At 39.0% G+C, this 13,513-nt stretch overlaps 1 protein-coding gene across 3 annotated transcripts in view; it reads right to left on the reverse strand.

The window, feature by feature from the left end:
* The window catches only part of pmt (phosphoethanolamine methyltransferase), a 37,737-nt gene extending 26,240 nt beyond the window's left edge, over nucleotides 1-11,497 (reverse strand). Inside the window, exons 1-5 of one of the 3 annotated variants that reach the window (XM_023827384.2) lie at nucleotides 11,380-11,497; nucleotides 9,396-9,573; nucleotides 3,825-3,980; nucleotides 939-1,075; nucleotides 551-702 (exon numbers count right to left, since the gene is read on the reverse strand). In XM_023827384.2, the coding sequence (XP_023683152.1) occupies nucleotides 551-702; nucleotides 939-1,075; nucleotides 3,825-3,980; nucleotides 9,396-9,573; nucleotides 11,380-11,458 (702 nt within the window). In that variant the 5' untranslated portion in view covers nucleotides 11,459-11,497. Of the gene's footprint in view, nucleotides 1-550; nucleotides 703-938; nucleotides 1,076-3,824; nucleotides 3,981-9,395; nucleotides 9,574-10,143; nucleotides 10,217-10,307; nucleotides 10,808-11,379 lie in introns of those variants that run through there. The other 2 variants (XM_023827385.2, XM_023827386.2) reach the window with 2 other exon arrangements.
* Between the last annotated feature and the right edge of the window lie 2,016 nt (nucleotides 11,498-13,513).

A 13,513-nucleotide genomic window follows, 5' to 3' on the forward strand; every position in this document is an offset into this window, starting at 1 on the left:
AGTGGTACCCGGTGGGGTCTTCTGCTGTTGTAGCCCATCCGCCTCAAGGTTGTGCGTGTTGTGGCTTCACAAATGCTTTGCTGCATACCTCGATTGTAACGAGTGGTTATTTCAGTCAAAGTTGCTCTTCTATCAGCTTGAATCAGTCGGCCCATTCTCCTCTGACCTCTAGCATCAAAAAGGCATTTTCGCCCACAGAACTGCCGCATACTGGATGTTTTTCCCTTTCCACACCATTCTTTGTAAACCCTAGAAATGGTTGTGCGTGAAAATCCCAGTAACTGAGCAGATTGTGAAATACTCAGACCGGCCCGTCTGGCACCAACAACCATGCCACGCTCAAAATTGCTTAAATCACCTTTCTTTCCCATTCTGACATTCAGTTTGGAGTTCAGGAGATTGTCTTGACCAGGACCACACCCCTAAATGCATTGAAGCAACTGCCATGTGATTGGTTGATTAGATAATTGCATTAATGAGAAATTGAACAGGTGTTCCTAATAATCCTTTAGGTGAGTGTATATATATATATATATATATATATTTTTACCTGGATATAGGTCTGGACTGCCTTTGACATGACGATATCAAAACCAAATGTTTGCTTTGTTTCCGTCTCCTGCCAAATAGCTGAAGTCATCAAGTGGTTGTAATGGGCAGGTGTACGGTACTGAGTGGGATTAAAATCTCTCCTGCGATCTCCTGTGCAAAGACATAAATCAGTCAAGACCCAACAAATCCTGATAATGTACACTATTACAAATAATGACTAAATATTTATTACACAAACTGGGGAAAAAATGGAGACATACTATTAAAGGTATGAAATCATCTAACCATTCCAGAAAAACTGAAAAGAAAAATAAAGAGAATTCAAAAAGAAGAATTGAAAATGGTGAACAGTATAAAGTTAGACATTAACATAAAAATATTTTGACCTGACTGGTGGAAGCAGGACTCCCTAAAAAAGAGGTACCCTCCTGGCTGAAGCCAGCTCAACATGCTTTCAGTTAGAGACAGAAGCTCCTCCTCAGTCAGGTACATCATCAGCCAATTAGAGAAGATCAAATCGAAACTGGATGACATAAAAACAGGAAAAACAAACCTTTAGATCTCTGTGATTGTTATTTTTTTATTTCCAGAGGAAACACCTTATAGCATTTGGACCCAGTCTTTGATTAAACAATGAAGGAAAAAACCTAATACAGAATTTCTGACTTTGCATCACATATGTGGTTCCTAAAACTCATGTAGCTCCAGCAAATTATTTGTTCTATTGTTCCACCATCATGAATTATTGAAATTACTGAAACGCAACTAGTCAACAACTTAAAAAAGTCAGATAAAAATTTAATCCCACTTCCAATATGAAATTAATACTTCAACTATAATGTCCTGGTTCCTGTTCAAACTTTGCTAATAAAAGTGATTGAATTAAGATGTTTGCACTTAATTGCACTAGTGTAACTTGGTTGTTTTTGTTGTTACATGAAAAGCAGTTTTAGAGCCATTTTCCAAACAGGTTTAAATTTTAGATTATTTTACATTCACCTTTGCATTTTGAAAGCAATGCCATAACCTGATCAAAAAAAGGGTTTGTTGGTGGATGCTGTGGAGTGAAACGCTTATGTCATAGATGACTTATCTTACCCATGCAACACAGATATGTATGTTATTCTGTCTTTATTTTGCAACTTTGGAAAAAAGAGAACAGCTGTAGTTGTATATTTACAAACAGGAAACCCTGCATTTGCATTTAATTTCAACCACATTTTGTTCTTATAAGTGTTTGTGACGTCTCACATATGGCTTGAACTATATCATGCATCACAGTTCTGCCCAAAATAACTGAGGATGTTTTCACACCAGCATTTTTTAGTCCCGTGATCTGACATTATAGCATGCCTTTCAGAATAACATACTCTGTGCATATGTAGAAAATGTGTAGAACAGAATTACCTACTGTTATCTGCTAGCCATAAATTTAGCATACTCTTGCAAGAATATTCAACAGAAAGTAAGCAATTATGCTTTCCTGTTATTATGTCCAGTTAAACCAGACTCTGGTTCGATCTACCTCTTGGTGCAATTTGTTTGGGCCGGTGTGAACACAGTAATCGTACTCAGGTGTGGACCAAAAGAACTGGACCAAGACCGCTGAGAGGTGGTCTTGCTCCAGTCCCAAACAAACTCTGGAACAGTTCATCTGTAGTGGGAACATAATCCGACCTCAACCTGACCCAACTTCCAGGTGTGTGCCGCGAATTTGAGCTAAACGGCTCCCATAACCAGGTCTGCTTTGCATTCTAGGATACGGCAAACATGCAAACTAGTAGGAACAGCTTAGCAGAAAAGGTTACTACTGAGGCAACAACACATAAAAGAGATATACCAGGCCACAGGACCTTCTTCCTGTATTCTTGCTCCCACCAAAGACACATCGGTTTCTCTGGCCCAAATCAGTTGAAGTAAACTTCAGTTTGTAAACTTGTAGCGTTTTTCCCCTTGGTTCATTTTGGAATCACACAGAGAAAAATCCAAGCAAAGCAACAATGTACCACTACAAACCACGTGAGAACATTCATTCTGTCCTGAGAATGACTGCACTTTTTGTTCCATATTGCTAAACCCCATATACAGTGAGGTCAATAAGTATTTGATCACCCTGTGATTTTGCAAGTTCTCTTAAATCATGGAGGGGTCTACAATTTTCAGCATAGGTGCATTTCCACTGTGAGAGACAGAATCTAAAAAGAAAAATCCGGATATAACATTGTATGATTTTTTAACAAAAAAATTCATATAGTCTCTATTATACTCCTTGGTAAGACCACACCTAGAATATTGTGTGCAGGTTTGGTCACCATACCTTAAAAAGGACGTAGGGCTACAAGAATGATTCCAGGTCCTAGAGGAATGTCTTATGAGGAGATGTTAGCTGAGCTGAATCTGTTCAGCCTCGCGCCAAGGAGATTAAGGGGGGACATGATCCAGGTATATAAGATTCTAACAGGTCTGGATGCTGTTCAGCCAAATGGCTACTATTAGTTTAAATACTAGAACTCGTGGCCATAGGTGGAATTTAGCGGGAGAACATTTTAAACTGAATTTGAAAAAACACTTCTTTACACAGAGTGTAGTTAGAGTATGGAATAGTCTTCCTGTTAGTGTAGTGCAACCTAAAACCCTAGGTTCCTTTAAATCAGAGCTAGATAAGATTTTAACTATTAGTTAAGTTCTCCTCAAATGAGTTTGAAGGGCCGAGTGGCCTCCTCTCATTTGTAAATTTTTTTTGTTCTTATGTCATGTCGACAACAACCTGTAATATTTTTTAACGATGTAGAGTTTTGCCACGCTACATTGCTATTTGAAGAAAAAAAATCTTTACTGGAAAAGCTACAGTGTTTTAAAAGTAGCTGTGCTACTAATAAGCTACTGAAAAAAGTAGTTAGTGGCACTAATTGTAGTTAGCTACTCGCCAACACTGATTATCCTATTGTAAATCTAGGATTGGGGTGTTACTGTTAATTTCCATATGCTCTAAAGTTAAATTGTTAAAATATAGACTTACTACCCAGATAAATAGCTTTAAACAGTTTCTTTGATTGCATAAGACTTCTGTATAGTACAGTACTGAGCAATGGATTACAAGCTGAAAAATTAAGTACATATACATATATGTGTTTTAAATGTACTTTAAAGAGTTAAACATGCAGTGTGTGGACTGCATTTATTGAGAATGACTATTATTTCATCCATTTTCTCATTTAAAATCTTTTACTTTTTCATTTGATTGCCCACATCCTGTAGCAATATATGGTTACCTGTTTTTAGGAAGTTTCAACTGAGTGACATCAGAATGAATGAACTCAGCGTTGCCATGTTTACTGTTTTCTTGCTTATTCTTTTCCACAAATTTCTTCATGAAGTCCACTGCAATTACATGGTGAGCTTTCTTCACAAAGTGCTGCGTGTACCTCCTACAGAATAAACCAAGTGTCAATCAAATGTCAGTTCTTTATAATGCATGGTCTCAGATCATTTTGGTAGTTTTCAACTTATAAACATCAGAGTGTTATACTTCAATCACTGATAAATACAATGTCATTGAATCCAGAGCAAGAGTTACAGACATGAGAAAAAATGACAGTTAACAAAAAACTGAGAAAAAATATAAATCTTATCATACAAATTGATTGTGTATTGTGGATTACATGCAGTAATCTTGAATGATTTATAAACATCTAGTTTTGTGTTACTTGTGTTACTTGTTTGTTACTTGTGTTACTGTAATTTGTTCTTAAACCCCACGTACGCACTATTTTTACGAAGATTCTGACATTCGACCACGTTTTTTTTTTCTGAATTTGTTCTTAGCTAAAAACAGAATCTACGCACACTCAAGACCATTCGTACGCACATTTGAGTAATGATAGTTTGTTCAAAATAATCGGTTATAGCAGTTTTGTCGATTCTACAGTTGATAAAATGATAGTGTCATGACCTGCTCGTCCGATCCTCCTGTGTGCCACGCCCATCTCGTTACCTCGTGTTAATTCCCGATTGTGATCGCCTGTTGCCTGTTATTTTCAGCTTGTCCTGTGTATTTAAGTCTGCGTCCGAGTTAGTTTCCCCAGATCTGTCATTAATGTTCGTTCGTTGCTGCCCTGTGCTTCCCTGTTTTCCCCGGAATAAATCCCGTTCCTGATTATCCGTCTCCCTGCTTCTGCTTCCCTGGACACGATTGTTACAAATAATTTTAAAGTGTAAAATTTTTTTTCATGGTAGTAACGGCAACCATGCAGATTTTAAATAGGTCTGTTTCTGCGTATTGGCCTTGCTATCAAAATGGCATTTCTGTTACTTCTTGAAGAGCTTGCCAATCGTGCTCTGAGAAGGGGACGCATGTTATTTAGATTTATTTGGCACACAGCGTTCACAGAGAAGGTGATATCTTTCCATGTGTCAGCTTTTTTGGGGGCTTTATATCCACTGGTTACGCTACTAAATAACATGTGTCTATTTGCATTTACCTCCTGTACAGTACAATCCAGTTATAACGGACTTCAAGGGACCTGGCAAAACAGTCCATTATATCCAGAGTTGCTGTATGCCCAGAACACAACTACAGGACACCATTTACTCATGCCACACCCCAGCACACACACTGGTGGTATAGATTATTATATTGTACATGTAATAATCAGGGGCGGAGCTAAAGGCAGGGTGGGCAGGGCCACCGGCCCTGGGCCCAGGCCCTCCCCTGGATCGCAGAGGGCCCTCCTCCCAGCAAAAAGAGGACCCTCTTATATACTAAATACACACAAAGTTAGACTGATATAATTTCCCCCAAGCTCTTGGCAGCTAGAATATATTATTTATACTTTAACTATGACTTGTGATTTTATATATCTGTCATTTTTGGTATACATTCTTATTATGGTGGGTGTATTTAATGGTATTCCATTGACCATTGAGGAATTTGCAAAAAACATGCATGATGGGTAGGATCTAAAGAAAAAAAAAAACTTTGAGAAAGTTCTGTTGTAATAGGCTATTATATGCCGCAGAGCTTCTGTTTGCAATTTCGCCATGTAGGCTACGTTCTTAAAAACTGCTTTTTGTTGGATATAACCCGAATATATGCCGTGGGCCTTTTAATTTGTTTGCTTGCAATTTCGCCAGGTAGGCTACCTTCTTTAAACTGCGTTTTATTAGACCACATATTTCGGGATATTTAATTGTAGTATTTCTAAATATGTATATAGTTTAGCCTAACCCAGCCACTTAAGGGAGCAAGCCAGTTCAACTAGGTGCATTAATCCCAAGCCTGGATTAATGGGGAGGGTTGGCGTCAAGAAATAAAGAAATTGTCTCTTCACTGCATCACTGATGTCAAAATGTGGGAAATATGTGGTTGTATAAATAAATACGTTAAAGTAGGTTCAGGCCCGGATTGGCTAATCGGGAGGACCGGGAGAATTCCCGGTGGGCCGGTCCGTTTTTTGGCCGCAAGGGCCGGTGTCCCTAGCTGCCTGCACTTTATTTATTTATTTATTTATTTATTTAACCAACCATAGCCTCACTCTTTTTATTCATTATTTTACCGCAGCTCCACTCTTTTTATTTATTTTCTCGCAGCCCCATGAGCAGAATACAGCCTGCAGGTTAATGATGACGTAATTATCATTCGACTTCCCCGACAGCGGCACTTTGCTCAACAGATCAAAATCAGTTGTTAAGAGATACACGAGAGATGCAAAATGGATAATAAAAAGCGAAAAGGTGGCTCTGAAAAGGCCAGAATTAAAAAAAAGAAAGCTCTAGAAACTGACACGGCCAAATGTACTAAGCTGAGTACATTTTTCGTTAAAACCAGCGGCAGCGAGAGTACAACACATGAAGATGATGAAACGGCCGGTGTTCTGTCGAAATGAGCTACTTTGTCGAGTTATCCTACCGTAGTGCTAATCGATAGCCCTAACCCTAACTCTTACCCTAACCCTAAACCCCCAAACCCCCTAAAACCCTTACCCTAACCCTAACCCAAACCCCTAAAACCTAACCCTAATCCCAAGACGGTGGAACTGCACATGCGCAAAAAGGCTCGATAGTACGTCTCGATAGGTAGTTCAACTCGTCAGAACACCGGTAAGTTAACGTTAAGCTAGTTAAGAGCAGTGCAAAACAACGATGTCTGCAAACCACCGTTCATGTTTATGTATCGAACTTTTTCTTGTAATGTAGCTCTTCAGCAGCAGCAGCCTCTAGTCCAGTTTGCTGCTAACAGTGAAGAGCCAGGCCCCGTAATGTTACCAAGCACCAGTCATGAGCCCAACACACTAGAATGGGCAGGAAGGATTGTCATTGAGTGAATATAAGAATTCGAATAATTAATATTAATATTAATGAATATTACACCTGCTCAATGAAAAATGCCCTGAGATAATTAATGACATCAGATGATTCACTACATTAATAAATCTGACTTAACTTGATCAGAAAGCTAAAAAGGGGAAATTTGTGGTGAGAAATATTACCATTACCACACCGTCAGGACAGCTAGTGAAATGCCACAAGGAAGTGATGTTGATCCTTCCATGGAACAACAGGATGTTGAACTAGAGAGCAAAACTAAATTGTTCCTCCTGTAAAAACTATGTCATTTGTGTCCATCTCATTCTATCTCAGTACAATCTTCTGACACCTACCATGTGATTGGACTCGCCTACAAGTTGCTATTAACTCTGTCCATCACACAAGTAGCCTGTGAGAGAAGTTTTTCAATAGTGAAATTCGTAAAAAAACAGGCTCAGAAGCACTTTAACCCAGAATAACCTTGAGGCATTCATGCTCATGTGCACTGAGAAAGAAATTCTCATGTCTTTGGACAATGACACTGTGATAAACAAAGTTGCAGAGACCAGTACACTGCTCAGGCGTTTATTAATGTTTTAGGGTTGGCCATGTTTCCTTGAAGCCGCACTTATGCAGAGGAAAAAAAGATGAAGCCATCATTAGAAAGTAATACTGTGGTTAAAAAAAAGTCTTGCAGATAACAGTGCAATACTTGTTTTATTCTTTATTTGTGTTTAAGGACTGGATATCTGTGAACAATTTTGCACAGAATATATATTCAGATATTTCAGAAAAGGACATTGTGATGTTTTAAAGAATAGTGTTGGAGATTTACCCTTTAATGTTCTCATATTTATGAAAAATATTTGAAGTTATTCCTTGAAAAAGACATGATAGTGTCATTAGAAAGTTTAATACATTTTATTTTAATCTTTATTTTATACATATAGCTAAATATATATTTGTATTTATTTGATATTTTTTCATTACAAGGTTTGGAAATTTATGAGCACTAATTCTTACAGAAAATAGATTTTGATACTGTTAAACATTATGTTAACTGTTGAAATATATCTTCACTGTGAAGCAACACTTAGGCTACTGTATTTGCACTGAATTGGAAATGGGCCAGTCTAAGGCTTGCAACTCCAGGGCTGAAAAGGAGTCCCACTCCGGCCCTGAGTAGGTTAATGATTCTGTGCTGTCTAAATTGTATAAAAAGTTAGGCTACATGATATTTGAATGGGTTATACCCAGATGCATGGACGCATTATGAGAATGACAAAGTGCACACTAATTAACCTATACCCTATTCACTTAGACAATACACTGTAATTTTTTCAACAGAAATGGATGAGATGTGCAGGCAGCTGGAGGTGGAATTTTTGTCCTTGGTAAAACTCTGATGGTCTCCACACTGGTAACAACGTTGTTTTCTAGGCATAGCCAAACAAATCTCCTGTCTGAAAAGGTGTAGAAAACGCAATTTAGCCACTAAAACTTTACGGATTTTGTGAGGGACAGTCGAATTCTCTCATTAAGTTTTTTGTGTTCTTGCACCTACACTTTAAAACTCGTTTCAGCGCCGCCACATATACGTATGTGTGCGTGTGTGTGTGTGTGCGCGAGTGCGGGAGGGGGGGCCCGATCGGTGTTTTGCCCCAGGACCTTGTTTGTAGTTGTTCCGCTACTGGTAGGAATCCAACTTTACCTGATCAGATGCGTGACTATTAATAATCCCGACTCCGTATCTAAGCTGGATATCACCGGTACGCCACGCGCCTTGTCAGCGGAGCCTGCATGTCCGTTATAGCCGAACAAAACTACAGCTAAAAGCAGCCCTGGGGACCAAATTGTTTGTCTGTTATAAGTGAAATTCCGTTATATATCATCTATAACGGACTAGGTCCGCTATATCCGGTGCTTTTTCTGCATATTCTTAAAGGCGCACGGCCGGGACCAGCGGACCTCGTCCATTATAGATGATATTCCGTTATAAGCGAGTCCACTATAACGAGATTTTACTGTATTAATACTTCTACTTCAGCGTTACTGAAGTTTTTTTTTCCTCTTAGTGCCAAGCGGCTCACAGCCTGCGCGTCTCTTCGCCATTCCTTGCACATGGCCCTACAGTCTCATGCCCTTTTATGGGAAATTGCAAGGCGTTTCCCTATGCTAATTAGGACAAACTGGCACGCGCCTTCAGTTACGAAGACGTGGGATTCACCCTTCTTAAGAACAAAGGTGCATACAATTCTGCTACTTAAGAACACATCATGAATCCGGCGTAGGTTGTTCTTAACAAATTTCATAGTAACATATTCAAAAGAATTCTTAAGAAAATATTGGTGAATGAGGCCCAATGTCATTATATATGTGCGTGTTTCTTTTGTTTAAATTGTATGCATGTAATGCACACTATACAACGAATATTTAAGATTTTAGCCATTAAAAACTATAGCATTAAATAAAGGGGTGAAGGATGTGTGACATTTCAGAGTACGCGGGATAAGGAAAATACACCATTTGCAACTGACCCGATTCCAGCTCCCAGCTCAAGTATGTTGGTGCCCTCTATATTAGGGAGAAGTGACAGGATCTCAGGCAGCTCCAGCTGACTAAGTTGCTCGGCACTGGAGTCCAGCATCATTTCCTGCATGGTGGCTTCCTGAGAGTGCTCCAACCAGAACTCCGTCATATCGCGCCGTGCAGAATCTTGAATAGTAAATGATAATCAAAAGATAAATGTAAATACAGTATATGCTCTAGAGCTATCAGACTGTTAACACTTCTAGATGTCTATGTATTATTTTTTAATTTTAATGTTAACTGTTCTGAAATTCTGATTCTGCATAACTGTTTCAATAAATGCATATTTAAAACCCATCTATACAAAGCCAGGATCCTATTCCAAGAAGTACAGTACAGTGGATGGGGCAGGGGACATAGCAGACAGAAGGGGAGCACATTACATACAATCACACACTTTGGCCAAATCCACCTAAAATTCTTAAACAATCCATTTCATATAAATTTATGTTAGTTTTGTACAATGACCTAAAATTATTATTATTATCATAATTATTATTGTTTATTATTATTATTATTATTGTTGTTGTTATTATTATTAAATGTGAAGTAGAAAAGTACAAGCAGTTTTATTAACCTTCATCAAACCTTAAGCATATTTCTTTCAGGTTTCATTACAGTGAGTTGAGCCATAACAAAACAGAATAACTAGGTAAAAACCCATGCGTTTAACGTTAACCTGAAAAAAAGAAGTACCTTCTGGTGACTTGTGGCTCAAAGCATACACAAGATCCATGGAACAAAAAAGTAAAATAAGCAGAAGCGTTCAGCCTCGATTACATGTTATCATAGAGAAATCTGGATAATTGAAAAAGCTGTTATATATGACACATCCATAAAGGTGTTCACATCTGTCTTACCTTTATCCATGGACACAATATGAATGTTTTCAATAGAGGGGATTAAAAAAAATCAACTGAATTAGAACAAAATAAAAGTCTTCAGGCTAACTGCCTGTAATCTTTGTAACCAATGATCAAACTTTCAATAAAGATAGCAAAAAATGCCTAAAAGAACAACACTTCTGGAAAAGAACTTAGACAGAGGGTAGATGTTTATGGCCTGGATGACCGGTTACGCCGTTCTAGCAGCTACTACTGTTGCATAAACGACCTTTAGACTGCATGTGTCATCACTTCCACATGTTGTTTTCTATATTCCGTTGAGATATTACTGTGATCTCTAATTAAGCATTATTTAGAGAGGCACTCTTGAGGAAGAGTTTATTCTTCTTTATGGAAAAAAAACTAATTGTCAAAATGCTAATCATACTTATTAAGGAAGCAGCATTAATATTGAAGGTTTAAATGATTAAATGAGTTTTGTATCCTTGAGAATGATATCATATCACCTAATTTTTCCCTGCCACTACATATATTGATTTTGTATTGTTCACACATTGAGTAAACACTGGTTAATGTTTCATCCTTGTTAATTGCTCATCTTCCCATGAACATATAACTGTACAATAGTCTATCTATTACACAGTAAGAAAAAAAAAAGTTGCTGTACAGCTGACAGTTTACAGCAGACTTAGGCAAAAGCCAGCCATGCAGTTATTTTTAGTCTGTGCAGTCAATCCATCGACCGACTTTCTGAATTAAACCGCTTATCCTATTCACGATCACAATTACTAAATAAAATTTTATAAAAGGGTACACTTCTATGTTGAAATCTATTCATATGAAGGTGAATACACATCTTTAGCTGAATTGATAAAAATAATTTCAACATAAAAAAATGCACAGGTTCTATTAATTAATGCAGGCCAACTTATGCACATGGACTGGGACAAAAAAATCGGCCCTGGCATTTTGGCCCAGACCGGCCCACCACGTACGACAGTTGCGTTGGACAGCTGAGTCATGCGTATTTAATCTTATTTGTGCGTTTTTCACCGTTCATATACATTTTTTATATTTTATGAAATACATTGATCACAGCGTCTGTTTGAAGAGCCAGGTTCTTTTTCTTGCAGTTTCTCTGAGCCTCCTTTGCGTTTCCTCTCCATCTCAGATGATTCGGACTGACACTGCACACCGGCCCAGAGCCAAAGTTGGAGGTGTTTAACTCCTGTGCTGATTTTTTTTTTGACGAATGCATTACGCAGGCACAGGGACCAAAGCGAAAGGGGGTGTTGTTTAAAAATGTGATTGGGCTAGCCCAATGTCAATTGGGCCGCGGATCTACGAGTTTTATGGGTCGGTCACATCAACAAATAAATAAATAAATGCACTGTGTCGGCCTACCGGGAATTAAAACGCCCGGTGCGCCAGATGCTTATGCCTAGGGATGCACCGACTCTTTCAGTTCCGATACCAATACCTGGGGTTTGGGTATCGGTCGATCCCAAGTACCAGTTTTTAATTAATAAGCTGTATGTCTAACTGTGGGGAGGAGACAGCTTATTCCGTTATGTTTAGTAAAATATCAGACTTAAATACCGTTTTCCTAACTTTATAAGACAATGTAACAAATGCACACAGACACGTATAGGCTTAATTATTTATTATTAATAATCAGCCAGCTAATGGTTACTTTTAATCATTAATCCATATTCGTATAATTTAGTTAACACAGTATGTGGACTCCAGGCCGCTAGCAAACACCGACAGATAAAGTACGAGTTAGACAGTCGAAAACTGTCCGTATGCGTGTGATGGACTTTCGCTAGATGTTTCGACAGATTGCTTGTGTTCCCTTGCAAAAAGACTTGTTACTTGGGCATTGTCAACATCGACTCTAGCGAAATGTAATTATACTTTTGAACGTTTAATTCTCTCCGCCACCGTCACTAAAAGCAGTATCCGGATGTGCGCTGCGCCTTGAGAGAACGAGAGCGAGCGAGCTGCCCCGTACCCTAATTCACGCAGGCTGTGAGACAGACATCTTTCTGAATTAAAAGCGAAAATGAAATCAGACACGTACAATTTCCTTGTATATCACAAATTGTAGCGAGTGCACAAATTAGCGACTCACAAACCATCCATTTGCTTTTTTCATCAAAATATTGTATTAACCCTTTGTATCCATTTTTGAGCGTTTTTCTATCCCTTTGATTTTAGGCTTATTACATTGTATGTACTGTACATGAGTTAGCCACATATAATTTATGGTTTTGTTTTCCAGACATAGCCTACTGACCTACTCAGAAAAATTTGATGTGTAACCTCACATACTTGTAGCGAAATGTCAAGTGTCAAATACAATGTAGTGCTGGGGGTACCTGTTGGGCAGCACGACAAGATGGGTGGCAACTAAACTGTAAATTATCTAAATAGCTATGTGCCGTTAGTGTCTATTGTGTTGTTATTGTGTACACTGTAATGTCTTGTGTAGTAATTAATGCTGTGTGTTAAAAATAGTGGTGTGTGTAAATAGTGGCAGCTGTGAGTCATGCTGGCAGGACACACAGTGCTGCAGGCAGTCTGGTTCACTGGCATATCCAACCCCTGCATTATCGGACTGGACCTGTTAGCTCGCTTGGTGACTACCATTGATGTGCTGAGGGCAGTCCTCCTCCTCAGTACAGATGTGATGGTCCTCCAGTGTGATAGCATCGGCCAGTGCCAGTGGCCGAAGAAGAGAGGTGGAGAGACATCCATGCGGTGAGAGAAGAGGGCAACTCTCAACTCTCCACCATTAATATAGCTGCAAATGGGGAACAGCAGTACCACAGAGGGTCATCTCCTGAAACAGGACAGGCTGACCAGGAGCTGTGGCTGCACAGCAGCCAGGACCTGAAGCTGGCACAGTGGGACAAGTTCAAGGCTCTGCTGGACTCGTTCCAGGACATCTTAAACCACCAGTACCATAGACTGCCAACCCTGGTGCAGCACAACACAGACATAGGAGACACCTCACCCATCTGTTTGAACCTGCATTGACTGCCCCTGGAGAAGCCACGAGAGACAAAGCAGCAGATCTGAGAATTGGCACCAGCTGTCCTCATCAGTAAGAAGGACTGGTCGTGGCATTTCTACATTTACTACGGATGGCTGAATGAAGTGATTAGGAAGGATTCCTGTCCACTGCCCCAATGGATAATACATTGAATTACATCTCC

The sequence above is a fragment of the Paramormyrops kingsleyae genome, chromosome 10, assembly GCF_048594095.1.
Source record: "Paramormyrops kingsleyae isolate MSU_618 chromosome 10, PKINGS_0.4, whole genome shotgun sequence".
In the NCBI taxonomy this organism is placed as follows: domain Eukaryota; kingdom Metazoa; phylum Chordata; class Actinopteri; order Osteoglossiformes; family Mormyridae; genus Paramormyrops; species Paramormyrops kingsleyae.